This window comes from Kryptolebias marmoratus, linkage group LG5 (genome assembly GCF_001649575.2).
Source record: "Kryptolebias marmoratus isolate JLee-2015 linkage group LG5, ASM164957v2, whole genome shotgun sequence".
In the NCBI taxonomy this organism is placed as follows: domain Eukaryota; kingdom Metazoa; phylum Chordata; class Actinopteri; order Cyprinodontiformes; family Rivulidae; genus Kryptolebias; species Kryptolebias marmoratus.
The window spans coordinates 5,309,942-5,322,367 of NC_051434.1; the positions used below are offsets into that span (position 1 = coordinate 5,309,942).

The 12,426-nt window shown below is 39.1% G+C and overlaps 2 protein-coding genes across 4 annotated transcripts; both read right to left on the reverse strand.

Moving 5' to 3' along the window:
- Nucleotides 1–1,399: 1,399 nt before the first annotated feature.
- On the reverse strand, nt 1,400–8,378 carry LOC108243925 (gastrula zinc finger protein XlCGF57.1-like). 3 transcript variants are annotated; one of them, XM_017429683.3, is made up of 5 exons: nt 8,275–8,373; nt 7,989–8,044; nt 4,469–7,252; nt 3,351–3,752; nt 1,400–3,174 (listed from the first exon to the last, which is right to left on the reverse strand). In XM_017429683.3, exons 2-3 carry the CDS (start codon nt 8,002–8,004, stop codon nt 5,346–5,348), a joined length of 1,923 nt encoding a protein of 640 aa, XP_017285172.2. In that variant the 5' UTR covers nt 8,005–8,044; nt 8,275–8,373; the 3' UTR covers nt 1,400–3,174; nt 3,351–3,752; nt 4,469–5,345. The 3 variants fall into 3 exon arrangements, with proteins under 3 accessions (XP_017285172.2, XP_037831492.1, XP_037831493.1); XM_037975564.1 differs by having other exon boundaries at nt 4,469–7,255; nt 8,275–8,372; XM_037975565.1 differs by having other exon boundaries at nt 4,818–7,255; nt 7,989–8,378.
- A 618-nt stretch (nt 8,379–8,996) lies between these two features.
- Nucleotides 8,997–12,420, reverse strand: LOC108243926 (oocyte zinc finger protein XlCOF6.1-like). The gene is made up of 2 exons (XM_017429685.3): nt 11,909–12,420; nt 8,997–10,703 (listed from the first exon to the last, which is right to left on the reverse strand). The coding sequence occupies exons 1-2, from the start codon at nt 11,964–11,966 to the stop codon at nt 9,445–9,447; spliced, it is 1,317 nt and encodes a 438-aa protein (XP_017285174.1). The 5' UTR covers nt 11,967–12,420; the 3' UTR covers nt 8,997–9,444.
- Between the last annotated feature and the right edge of the window lie 6 nt (nt 12,421–12,426).

Below are 12,426 nucleotides of genomic sequence, written 5' to 3' on the forward strand. Positions count from 1 at the left end.
TTTTTTTAATGAGAAATATTTGCCCCTCTAAACAATTCTGTTAATAGATAAGTCATTATTTACGGAGACGCAGGAGGAACCGTATCTGATGGGGGAACGCGGCTCGACGTAACAGCAGCAACTCGAGCACATTGCTGCCCCCTATATGTCAAGAGGACAAATAACACCTTTTCTGTTTAAATTGCCAACCCGCCACAGTGGCGTGTGTGTTGATCAAATTCACCCACCACTTCAAATATTTACCCGCATTTGGCCGGTGGCGGGTGCTAATTTCCACCCCTGGTCCAAATTGGGTCTCCAGTTCTCAGGAGGACGTCTCTTTTCAGTCAACATCTGCAAGAACAAGATAAATAAATAAAAACCGTTTGTATCTGCCCCCAAGTACTGAACTTTACTGCCAGCAGTGAAATATCGGAAGGAAACTTTTTTTTTTTCCTCGCGAGAAACAAAGCATCCAAGTCCTGTTGCTAGGAGACAGCAACTTCCGTTGGTGGTTCATGTTAGCCTTCAAAATAAGAGCTCACACTGAACTGAACTTTATTACCCCTATTTATTGCTTTTATTTATTCAGGGACAGAACATAAAACAAAACCAAACACACAAAAAAAATTGCATAACTTTCTGTGTGCAAATGCCTTCTAACTGATGGCTAATTTGCAGATTCAGCCCCTGGTTCAACTTTGAAGAGAATTAAACTTTTAAAACCACACAACACAAAACACAACAGGCTAAACTTCTATAATGTACAGTAGAGCAGACAACTGAGCAACAATTAAAAAGACAAACATAAAATTAATACAAATAACAACAGGATAAAAACAGGAGTAGATCTAAGAGGGGGAAAAAAGTATAAAGAAATATAAAATAATTAATTTGTATCCACAGAATTTGTCTTCAAGCCAGTTTCATTTTAAAAATAAATCTCTCAAATCATTTAATTTTTTATTGTTGCTGCCAAATTATTCTAAATCTAGGGACATCTTAATAATAAAGTAATAATGCCCAACAGATGTTTTGTACTTGCATTAATTAACAACTTGACATTAATTAACAAATTTTCTGTTTTTCATTACTTTTGCATCAGACGGTTTCTCTGTTGGGTTACCCTAACGTTTCATCTGCTGATTGAGCTTTTTTTTATGCCTTTTCAAGACAATTATAGCACTTAGCAAAGGTCTTGAGCTCCCATTTCTATTTCGCTTCAAGTAACAGAGACTTTCACATAATCTTACTTCAGAAACTATTTTAAAAGTTGAACGAATCCAACTATAAAAACATGTAAAGGTAAAAGTTCAACAGAAAGAAAACTTTGGCATATTATGGTGTATAGTGTTTGTGAAAATAAGAGGATGAAAGGAATGATAAAAACACAAGGGCCAGAGAAATTAAACTGCAGATGATCAGTACGTGAAAGTCGTGTATTTTAGAAATGGAAACATCCAGAAAACACTCGACACAGAGAAGCATCATCGTTCAGATTCATACGTTAGTGTTCAGAGGTTTAACAAAAAGCTTTTCTCTTATAACGATCAAATACAAAAACTGAAAAGATAAAAAGCAGCATCCGATCTTTGAAATAACATCAAAAAAACTAAAAACACTTATTACAATCATTTTAAAACTTCACAAGAACATTTGGCTTCTTTGAAAAAGTAAAAAGTAAAGAAACAAGGAGTGAGTCAAGACTTTAAACCACACACAGGACACGAGCTTTTCTCTGATACATTTCATTTAAAGCAACATCAAGCTAACTTAGTGTCTTTTAAACTCAAGAATGGGACACAGTTGTGTACCTTTTAACGCTTTTGCCTTTTTATTCAATAACCGGTCTTTAAAGCAGCTTTAATCTTGTGCTTTGGCAGCTGATGGTCGAGTGAATCTTTGGTTCCTAATGAATCCTTTCTTGTTCTGCAGCAGAGAACATTTCTTCTTCTAAAAAGCAGCTGAGAAGTCTCGATTCTTTCCGACACTTCATGTAACGAGTGAGGTATCTAGTTTTACTGAAGCTCTGACCTCAGGCTGTACAGCTGGAGGATTATTCACCTGCATGGATTTTTGTGTGTTCCACAAAATCCTGTTCGTTTCCAAACGCTGCGCTACAATCCGAGCAGCTGAAAGGTTTTTGCCCACAGTGGGTTCTTGTGTGCGTTATAAAAACATTCCTCCACCTGAACGTCTCCTTACAGACGGAGCAGCTGAAGGGTTTTTCTCCGGTGTGACATCTCATGTGACGAGTCAGCGTCGACTTTTGACTGAAGCTTTGGTCACAGACCGAGCAGCTGAACGGCTTCTCTCCAGTGTGGGTTCTTGTGTGCTCCACTAAGGCGTATTTTCTTTTGAAAGCTGCACTGCAGACGGAGCACGTGAAAGGTCTTTCGTCTGTGTGCTCTTTTGTGTGTTTCACTAAATCGTGTTTCCTTCTGAAAGCTGCAGTACAAACTGAGCAGCTGAAAGGCCTCTCCTCAGTGTGGATCACTGTGTGCTTCACTAAATCCTGTTTTCTCGTAAAAGCTTTTGTACAAACTGAGCAGCTGAAAGCTTTTCCTCCTGTGTGGATTTTTATGTGCTCCACGAGAACGTACCTCCACCTGAAAGTTGCCTTACAGATAGGACAGCATAAAGGTTTTTCTCCTGTGTGACAGGTCATGTGACTAGTTACGCTATCTTTCCTTCTGAACCTTTGACCACAGACCGAGCAGCTGAAAGGTTTTTCTCCTGTGTGGATTCTGCTGTGCCTCAACAGTCGCCACCTGTAGTCGAATGTTCTGTCACATTCAGTGCAGCTGTAAAACTTTTTACCGTTCTCACATCTAGTGTCAGCTACGGGAACTTCATTAGTTCTCAGAGAGTTTAAATGACTGCTCTCCTCCCAGTTTCCATTACCGTCTCCCACCTCTGGGGAATCTGTTTGGTCTTCAGAATCGGATTCCAAATACTGATCTGGTGCAGAGGAGCCTCCGCTCTCGACAGTCCAGCTGTGATGAAGCTCTGAGGGCTGAGGTTTCTCGTCGTCATCTCCACTCTTCACAGGAGTAGGACCGAATGTGAACTCTGTGATGTCAGCCTCCTCCTGTTCCTCTTTAATCTGTGGGGATGTCTGAACCTCCTGGTCCACACTGGGACTCTGCTGCTCGGGAGGAAACGTCTCTCTGGCCTCCAACAGCCGCTGGACGCCTGCAAGACACAGAAACACAGACGAGTTACAGGAAACAAAAGGGCTGAGCAATGTATCAAAAACGTCCTGTCATCGCAAATGACTGCAATAAATCATAGGCCATTACATTTCAAGTACTGTGCATTCATGTTCTGCTGCTAATGCCGGTTTCTCCACATTCAGTCAAATTTCTTACCGCTCTCACATCTTGTATCACCTTCAGAAACGTTTTGATTCCTGAGGAAGTTTAAACTTGATGGATATTCGCTGCTCTCCTCCCAGTTTCCATCACTGACGTCTCTCTCTGAAGCATCTGAAGTTCTGTCTTCAGGATTTGATTCCAAACACCAATCTAGATCTGGTTCTGGTCCCACAGAGTCTCGGCTTTCCTCTGTCTGGTCGAGGCAAAGCTCCGAGGACTGAGGTTTCTCTTCATCATCTTCAGTCTTTATAGAGGCAGGACTGAATGTGAACGCAATGATATCAGCCTCCTCCTGTTCCTGTTTAATCTGCAGCAGATTCTGGTCCTCCTGGTCCAGTCTGGGACTCCAGTTCTCAGGAGAAACCTCCTTTTTGACCAATTTCAGCTGCTGACCGTCTGCAGGAAACAGAAACACAACCATGTTTCAGTCTTGTGTCATAACTGAATTACGCAAATTCAGTCCAATGTTCTTTATTAAAAGGTAAATGTTTCTATATGGCTCAGATTCTGACTTTACTAACCAACCTTTTATCATCTTTACTTTTAAATAACAAGTAGCAACATATGGTTTTGTAATACTTTTATTAGAGCTGAAATATATAACATTGATGACTTTATTTGGTAAAATAATAACATTTAGTCATTTGGTTTTGCATGCTGTTTCATTCAGACATGCCTGAGAGAGATTTGAGAAGCCACAGCGTGTTTTTGGCTTCTGACGACATCTGTTTTTTAACTCGAGTTATTTTTGCTTTTCTAAAATGGCAGGTTTGACCACTTGTGTTACATTTCTTCTGTCTGTGTTGACTTCACGATCCTGGATCTAAGACACCAAACAGAATATTTATTTTTGCCTACTTTTCTGATGAGAGCCTTTATTTTAAAGAGCTCAAATCGCATCTTTTTAATTGTTGAGCAAACAACACTTCTTTAAATGCAAATGAATAGTATGCAAATTTACATGTTTTGCCTCTGTTTAGTTTAGTTTAGTTATGAAAATGTTATTTCAAATCTCAGCAGAAAAGTAGTTTTTACATTTTGTTTATTTTACTTCACTCACTCCTGGCAGCCCTAATGTTATTAAAAACAGAGATGCAGAAGAACATGGATACCATCAACTTCAGAGTCCATCTGCTCGCTGTTTTGGTTTGTCCTCCTCGGTTTATTGTCTTTTCTCCAATGCTCCAAACATCTGAACTCCTGAGGTTTTCACACGATCACAGCAGAAACTTTCCTCCTCCTAAACTCCATCAGAAACACGGTCTGGTCTTCATAAAGTGTCGCTCCGACTCGCTGTTGTTTCAGTCTCGACTGTCTGCTCCTAGCTAACATGCTAAGCTAACGCTCGTAACTTTTGTTGCTCTTGCGAGTAATTCAGCATAAAATAAATTAAATTAAAATAGGCCTTTAAAAAGATGGTAAAAGGCACAATGTTAATTAAGATACATTTACAAGACGTACGGAAAACAGATTCAGCATGAAGGACAACACTGAGTGGAACTGAGCAGCTTCTGCTGCTAGGAGGAAACCACTTCCGCTAGCGACTGGCCTTCAAAATAAGAGCTCTAACTCTTCAGCACCACAGTATCTATAAAAAGTGTTCACCCACTTGGATGTTTTACCCTTTATTATAGATCAGTCGTGGTCCATATAAAATGGTCTTTTAGCAACAAACAAAGAAAAAGAAAAAAAAACTCTTCATTGTACATATAACTGTTCTTTTGCAGACAGCATCAGATTTGTCCTCCAGGATTTTCCAATATTTTGCGACATTGATTTTGCTCTGTCTTTACAAGCAGGGCTGGCTGCTGAGAAGCACTTGAGCACAATAGCAATAAATAGCAATAATATTTACTTTGATGTTTTAACAAAGAAATACAGTTCACATAACAGCAAAATTAGTATAAAAAAATCAGAAATTTTCTCCTATGAGACACTTCATGTGACCTTACAGAAGTTTTACTCTCAAACTTCACAGCTGAAAGATGTTTAACCTGCATGGATTTTTGTGTGTTTCACCAAATCCTGTTTTCTCCCAAATGCTGCCGTACAAACGGAGCAGTTGAAAGGTTTCTTCCCACAGTGGGTTTTCTTGTGCCTTCTAAAAACATTTCTCCATCTGAATGTTTTCTTACAGACGGAGCAGCTGAAAGGTTTTTCCCCCGTGTGCAGCCTCATGTGACCCGTCAGACTTGACTTGTACCTCATGTTTCGGCCGCAGACCGAGCAGCTGTAAGGCTTCTCTCCTGTGTGGGTGCTTGTGTGTTCCGCTAAAGCGTTTTTACTGTAAAAAGCTGCGCTGCATACAGAACATTTGAGAGGACTTTCGCCCGTGTGGACTCTTCTGTGTTTCACAAATTCCCATTTCTTTTCAAACGCAGCCTCACAATCCAAGCAGCTGAAAGGTTTCTTCCCACACTGGGTTTTTGTGTGCATTCTAAAATCATTTCTCCATCTGAAGGTTTCCTTACAGATGGAGCAGCTGAAGGGTCTTTCTCCCGTGTGGAGCCTCATGTGACCGGTTAGACCCGACTTTTGCTTGAAGCTTTGGCCGCAGACCGAGCAGCTGTAAGGCTTCTCTCCAGTGTGGGTTCTTGTGTGGTCTGCTAAAGCAGTTTTACTGCAAAACGTCATACTGCATACAGAACATTTGAGAGGTCTTTCGCCTGTGTGGACTCTTCTGTGTTTCACAAATTCCCATTTCTTTTCAAACGCCGCCTCACAATCAGAGCAGCTGAAGGGGTTCTTTCCACACTGGGTTTTTGCGTGCATCATTAAATCATTTCTCCATCTGAAGGTTTCTTTACAGACGGAGCAGCTGAAGGGTCTTTCTCCCGTGTGAAGCCTCATGTGACCAATTAGACCCGACTTTTGCTTGAAGCTTTGACCGCAGACCGAGCAGCTGTAAGGCTTCTCTCCTGTATGTGTTTTTGCGTGTTTTGCCAAATTAAATTTACTTGTAAAAGCTGCACTACAAACAGAACATTTGAACGGTCTTTCGCCGGTATGGATTCTTGTGTGTTTCACCAAAACATGTTTCCTTGTAAATGTTTTTGTACAAACGGAGCAGCTGAAAGGCTTCTCCCCTGTGTGGATTCTTTTGTGCCTTACAAAATTGCTTCTCCTTTTGAAAGTTGCCTTGCAGACAGAACAGCAGAAATGTCTTTCTTCTGTGTGGCACGTCATGTGACTAGTTACGCTTTCTTTTCTTGTGAACTTTTGACCACAAACAGAGCAGCTGAAAGGTTTCTCTCCTGTGTGCATTTTGACGTGCTGCACTAAAGAGGTTTTCCACTTGAAAGTTACCTTACAGATGGAACAGCTGAAAGGTTTTTCCCCCGTGTGGATTCTGTTGTGTTTCATTAATGATTCTCTCTGTGTAAAAGTCTTTTTACAAACCGAGCAGCTGAAAGGTTTTTCTCCTGTGTGGATTCTGTTGTGTCTTAAGAGTCGACACCTGCTGTTGACTGTCTTACCACACTCAGTGCAGCTGTAAAACTTCCCACCGCTCTCACAACTTTTATCATTTTCAGAACCTGTAATATTTCTCACTGAGTCTGAATCAAACTGAGGTTCGCCGCTCTGCTCCCAGTTTCCATCACTGACGTCTGTCTCAGAAGAATCTGAAGTTTTATCTTTAGAATCAGATTTTAAGCACTGATCTGGATCCACAGAGTGTCTGTTTGCCTCAGTCTGGCTGAGATGAAACTGTGACGACTGAGGTTTCTCTTCATCATCTTCGCTCTTCACAGAAGCAGGCCTGAATGTGAACTCTATGATTTCCGCCTCCTCATGCTCCTCTTTGATCTGAGGACTTTTTAGTTCCTCCTGGTCCAGACTGGTGCTCCAGTTTTCAGGAGAAACCTCCGTTTTGATCATTAGCAGCTGCTCGACGTCTGCTGGAAACAGAAACACAAACAAGTTGTAGGAAACGGTTTTCATGTCAACATTGATACCATTAACAACACTGTCACGTTTGTTTAGGAACTGGTGATCAGTAAAGAACATGTTTGTATATTTATATATTGTTTTTTGTCAAAAAAAACAGCTAATTTTGGTCCAGTGGCAAAATCAAAACACAAAGGTCAACTTTTGTGAAGTTATTTGTAGAAACAGTGTGAGTTTTGGGGTTGTGATGGTGGCGTTATGCCAATCAACAATCTCAACATGGCTTCCTTCCTTCTCTGATTCTACAAAACACCTAATGTTGATATTGTTTATGGTGTATCTGTTTTTAAAAATGTTTGTTGTAACTATAAATTGGCACTTAATAACTGTGTGTTGCTACAATTTTTGGCCATGTTAGTAATAATTATTATTATTGATTATTTATATTTTGATGTAATAGTTCCCAGATAGAAGTTCTGCATTTCTCTAATTTTTTGACTGTTTTGGTAACATCATATTGTCTCAGGATCTAATTATAGTTAAACAGGTTTCTACCAGAAAAAGTCTACATAAATCTGTAACACTGAAAAACAACCATGTTTCTGTACAGCTTAATAACTTTATCAAAACAAAAATCATCATGCTCATGCTATTTTCTGCAGATTTAAAATTGCCATTAATTGCAGTCTTAATGTTTGTTAAATAGTAAGATAAATAAATAGAAAAATGTGAATGTAGTACTACCAGTTTGAGAGTCCATCCAGATGTTTGTTCTTCCACCAGTTAGTTGCTTTTTCTCTCTGAAAGATTCACACAGTCAAAACAGAAACATTTCTCTTCTTAAACGAAGTCAGAAACTCAGTCTGATCTCACTGATTCGGTGTTAGTCAGTATTGACTGTCTGCCTTCAGCTAACATGCTAGGCTAACATTTCTTTGTTGCTCCTGAAATCCAGCTAAAAATGTACATAAACCTTCAAGTAAATAGTGACGGAGAGTAATATCCATTAAGACATATTTACGGGACTCACGAAAAACTGACACAACCTGAGAAATACACCAATCGAAAGAAATAATCTGATTTTAACTTGCATAGCTTCTGTGGCAGAAGAAAATCAACTTCCGCTAGCGATTAGATCACTTCCGTTAGGCGTTGGCCTTCAAAATAAGAGCTCGAACAGAACCGCAAAAAATGTGGGGCAGTATACATGAAGCTGCTGCTGGACTGGAGGGGGACAGATTCAACAGAGCTGTAAACTCAGCCTGCTAGAACCTGTGTCACCCTTTAACTCTTTAATAAAAAGAACAAACTTTTCAAAAATCACAATAATAATTAGCCACAATTAGGAGTTTTTTTAACCTGAAAAAACTTAATGTTTTTAACTTTCTGTTCATTTCGGAGGGAGGATCTAGTTTAACAGAGGAATACTTTAACCTGTTCAGAGCACTCTGTTTAATAAAGAGGATATAATATAAACAGATTGTGTGCCTGTGCTGATAGCTTAAAGGTCTTATTTAGATGCAATTCAAAATATTCATCATTTTCATGTATGATTATTGTGAGGTAACTCTTTTGAGGTTTACTTGGTTGAAGTTTATAGTAATTTAGACCCACTTTTTTTAGATTTGGTCCTGAAACGGGGCACAAAGTCTTTCAGGGATAATTACATTGGTGCACCACCTGTCCTTCTATTCGACTTTCAAAACAAAAGGTAATAGATTGGATTGAGTACAAAACACACGTGAAGAAATATTTTGTTTCAACTGTTTATTAACAAATGTATTTGCATTGTTTTGTTTTACAGTAGCTATTATTTTATTTTACTTCCAAGTTACATACAGAATGGTGTGGCATATTTTCAATACATAAAGAGAATCATATAAAAATAAAAAAAGTCAGAGAGAAAAAGAAAAACAAAAAGGACATTTTGTGCTGGTTATACACATCTTGTACATTTGACTGAGGATTACTTCATAAGTAAAAATATAGTTCTTCTTACTGTTAATTGGTTGTTACTGTTAGACGAGAAAGGAGCAAAGTAATAAAATGGTAATATATCTTTTGTTTTCCTACAGTTCTGACAGTTGAAATAACAGAAACACATAGAGTAAAAATACACAACATTTAGGATTTTAAATGAAACTGTAATTTCCACAGTTAAACACAAACACAGAAGGATATTTATTTTTCAAGCCTTGAATTATTTCTGATTAGAATGCGCCACATTCGGGCACTCTATTTTTCTGTGTATCACTAAATCCTGTTTCCTCTCAAATGCTGCCGTACAAACAGAGCAGCTAAAAGGTTTCTTCCCACAGTGGGTTTTTTTGTGCATTCTGAAACACTTCCTCCATCTGAATGTCTCCTTACAGAGGGAGCAGCTGAAGGGTCGTTCCCCCGTGTGGAGCCTCATGTGATCGGTTACGCTCGACTTTTGCCTGAAGCTCTGGCCGCAGACCGAGCAGCTGTAAGGCCTTTCTCCAGTGTGGGTCCTTGTGTGTTCTGCTAAACTGTATTTACTTTTAAAGGCTGCGCTGCAAGCGGAACATTTAAAAGGTCTTTCACCCGTGTGGACTCTTATGTGTTTCACTAAATCATACTGTTTTCTAAATGCTTTTGTACAAACTGAGCAGCCAAAAACCTTTTTTCCTGTGTGGATTTTTGTGTGTGCCACAAAAACCTTTTTACATTTGAAAGTTGCCTTGCAGACGGAACAGCTGAACGGTCTTTCTCCTGTGTGGTACGTCATGTGATAAGTTAAACTTTCTTTTCTTGTGAACTTTTGACCACAAACAGAGCAGCTGAAAGGTTTTTCTCCTGTGTGGATTTTCATGTGTTGCACTAAAGAGGTTTTCCATTTGAAGGTTTCTTCACAGATGGAACAGCCGAAAGGCTTTTCTTCTGAATGACACCTCTTGTGACGAGACAGACAGGACTCGTGCTTGAAGCTTTGATCGCAGACAGAGCAGCTGAAAGGTTTTTGTCCAGTGTGGATGCTGTTGTGTCTTAACAAATACGACCTGCGGCTAAATGTTTTATCACACTCAGTGCAGCTGTAAACCTTCCTACCGCTCCCACACTTTGATTCACCTTCAGAAACTGTAATATTTCTCACAGAGTTTAAATCGGACTGATGTTTACCGCTCTCCTCCCAGTTTCCATCACTGACGTCTGTCTCGGAAGAGTCCAAAGTTCTGTCTTCAGCATCAGATTTTAAGCACTGATCTGGTTCCACGGAGTCTCTGTTCTCCTCAGTCTGGCTGAGATGAAGCTGTGACAGATAAGGTTTCTCGTCATCATCTTCGCTTTTTGCGGGGACAAGGCCTAAGGTGAACTCTGTGATGTCGGCCTCTTCCTCTTCCTGTTTAACATATGGGGGTGTATGATCCTCCTGGTCCAGCCTAAGATTCCAGTTCTCAGGAGAAACCTCCTTTTCGACCATTAACAGCGGCTGGACATCTGCAGGAAACAGAAACACAAACAAGCTGTAGGAAACTGTTTCAACTGATTAAATTATAATATCACAGTTTTTTTTTAAATTTACATTTAATTTAAAACTGGTAAATGTTTGATTTTGATTGAAAATCAATCCGGTAGCAACTTGCAGATCGGAACAGTGTTTAATAAATACCACTTTCTAAACTAAAATGTGCAACATTATTGGCTTTATCAAACTCTTAAAGTGATAATATTCTGTTCCATGTAGCCTCATTCAGACATGTCTGATTCAGTTTCACTCCCCAGGAGACATTAAAACTACCAATTAATATGACCTACCATAGACATTCATATGTTGTAGAGTCATTTTCATTCAGCATTTTAATTTGCTATACATCAATACAACCACTATAACCCAAGTTTTATCAATATGTGTGCAATAGCTATTTAATAGGAACTAAATAAATAGCTTAAAAAGTGCAATAAAACATAAAAATATTAAAGATCTGCTTATTTTTTCAAATGTATTTCTAAAAAGCAGGAATGTAAAACCGGTACCCCTCAAAATTGTAAATGGAGGGGAAAAAAAACACTGAAAATTTATTCTGAGGTTGTTTAAAATTCAGTTTTTAAGATGCGCTCGATTTTAAAATCTGCAACACTAGAACAAGATGCACAATTTGCAAAATGGACAACATATATATACAGAAACCTTCACAATCTCCATGTAAAATGTGACTAATTGTACTGACACATTTCAGCCTCAGTCCATATGATTTATTTTGCCTTTTTTGTATTTTTATGATACTCCTGGTGTCATTTTGTCAAAAAAAAAGCACACACTTGCAGAGAAACTAGGTTTATAATTTCATTTATTTTGTATTTTTATGGGGGGATGTTGCTCAGTTTGTATTGATTTTTCATTTTGCAACAATCTAGGTAAAACTAACTGAAGCCAACACTCTTTATTTTATTTATTTGCTGTGTTTTATCGGTTTTGTTTTTGTATTTTTTTTTTCCTAAGCCAAGAGATAAACACCTTTCTGAAGCTGATCAAACTTTCTATTTAACAAACATTGGATATAGGACACCTTCAGGCATGGTGAAAAAGACAGCCTGGTGTAGTGGTTAGAGGTTTTGCAGGTTTTGGAGGATTTTGCAGGTGTAACAGTCATTAGCTGTAGCTCAATGCTAATAAAAACATATGTAAACACAAGCAGACTCACTGTGTGTTTGGGTTGTCTGCCTCGGAGTTGGCTGTCTTTTCTCCAACTCCTGCAACATCTGAGCTTCTGACGTTTTCACACGATCGCAGCAGAAATCACTCCTCTGGATCTTTATCGGAACCAGAGTCCGCTCCTCTTCGAAGGGGCTCGCTCCGCTGTCTGGGCTCTTCAAGCTAACATGCTAAGCTAACACTTCTGACTCCTGTCGCTCCCGAAGACAAACCAGCCACAAAACAGAAAACCTTCACAAAGAGGAAAACGACGCAGCGGTCATTACAACACAGAAGACTCTCTCAGGATTGACAATACACACAATAAAAGGAAGAAATTTCACTTTTTTTAACGTAGCTGTTGCTTAACTGTGCTAAACTGTGCTAAAGCTCTATTAATTAATGATTTCATCACCGAGCATAATATTGATGTTTTATTTCTGACAGAAACATGGCTGAATGACAATAATGAAGCGATCGTACTAATTGAATCAGCGCCTCCTACGTACAATTTTTTAAGTGAGAAGA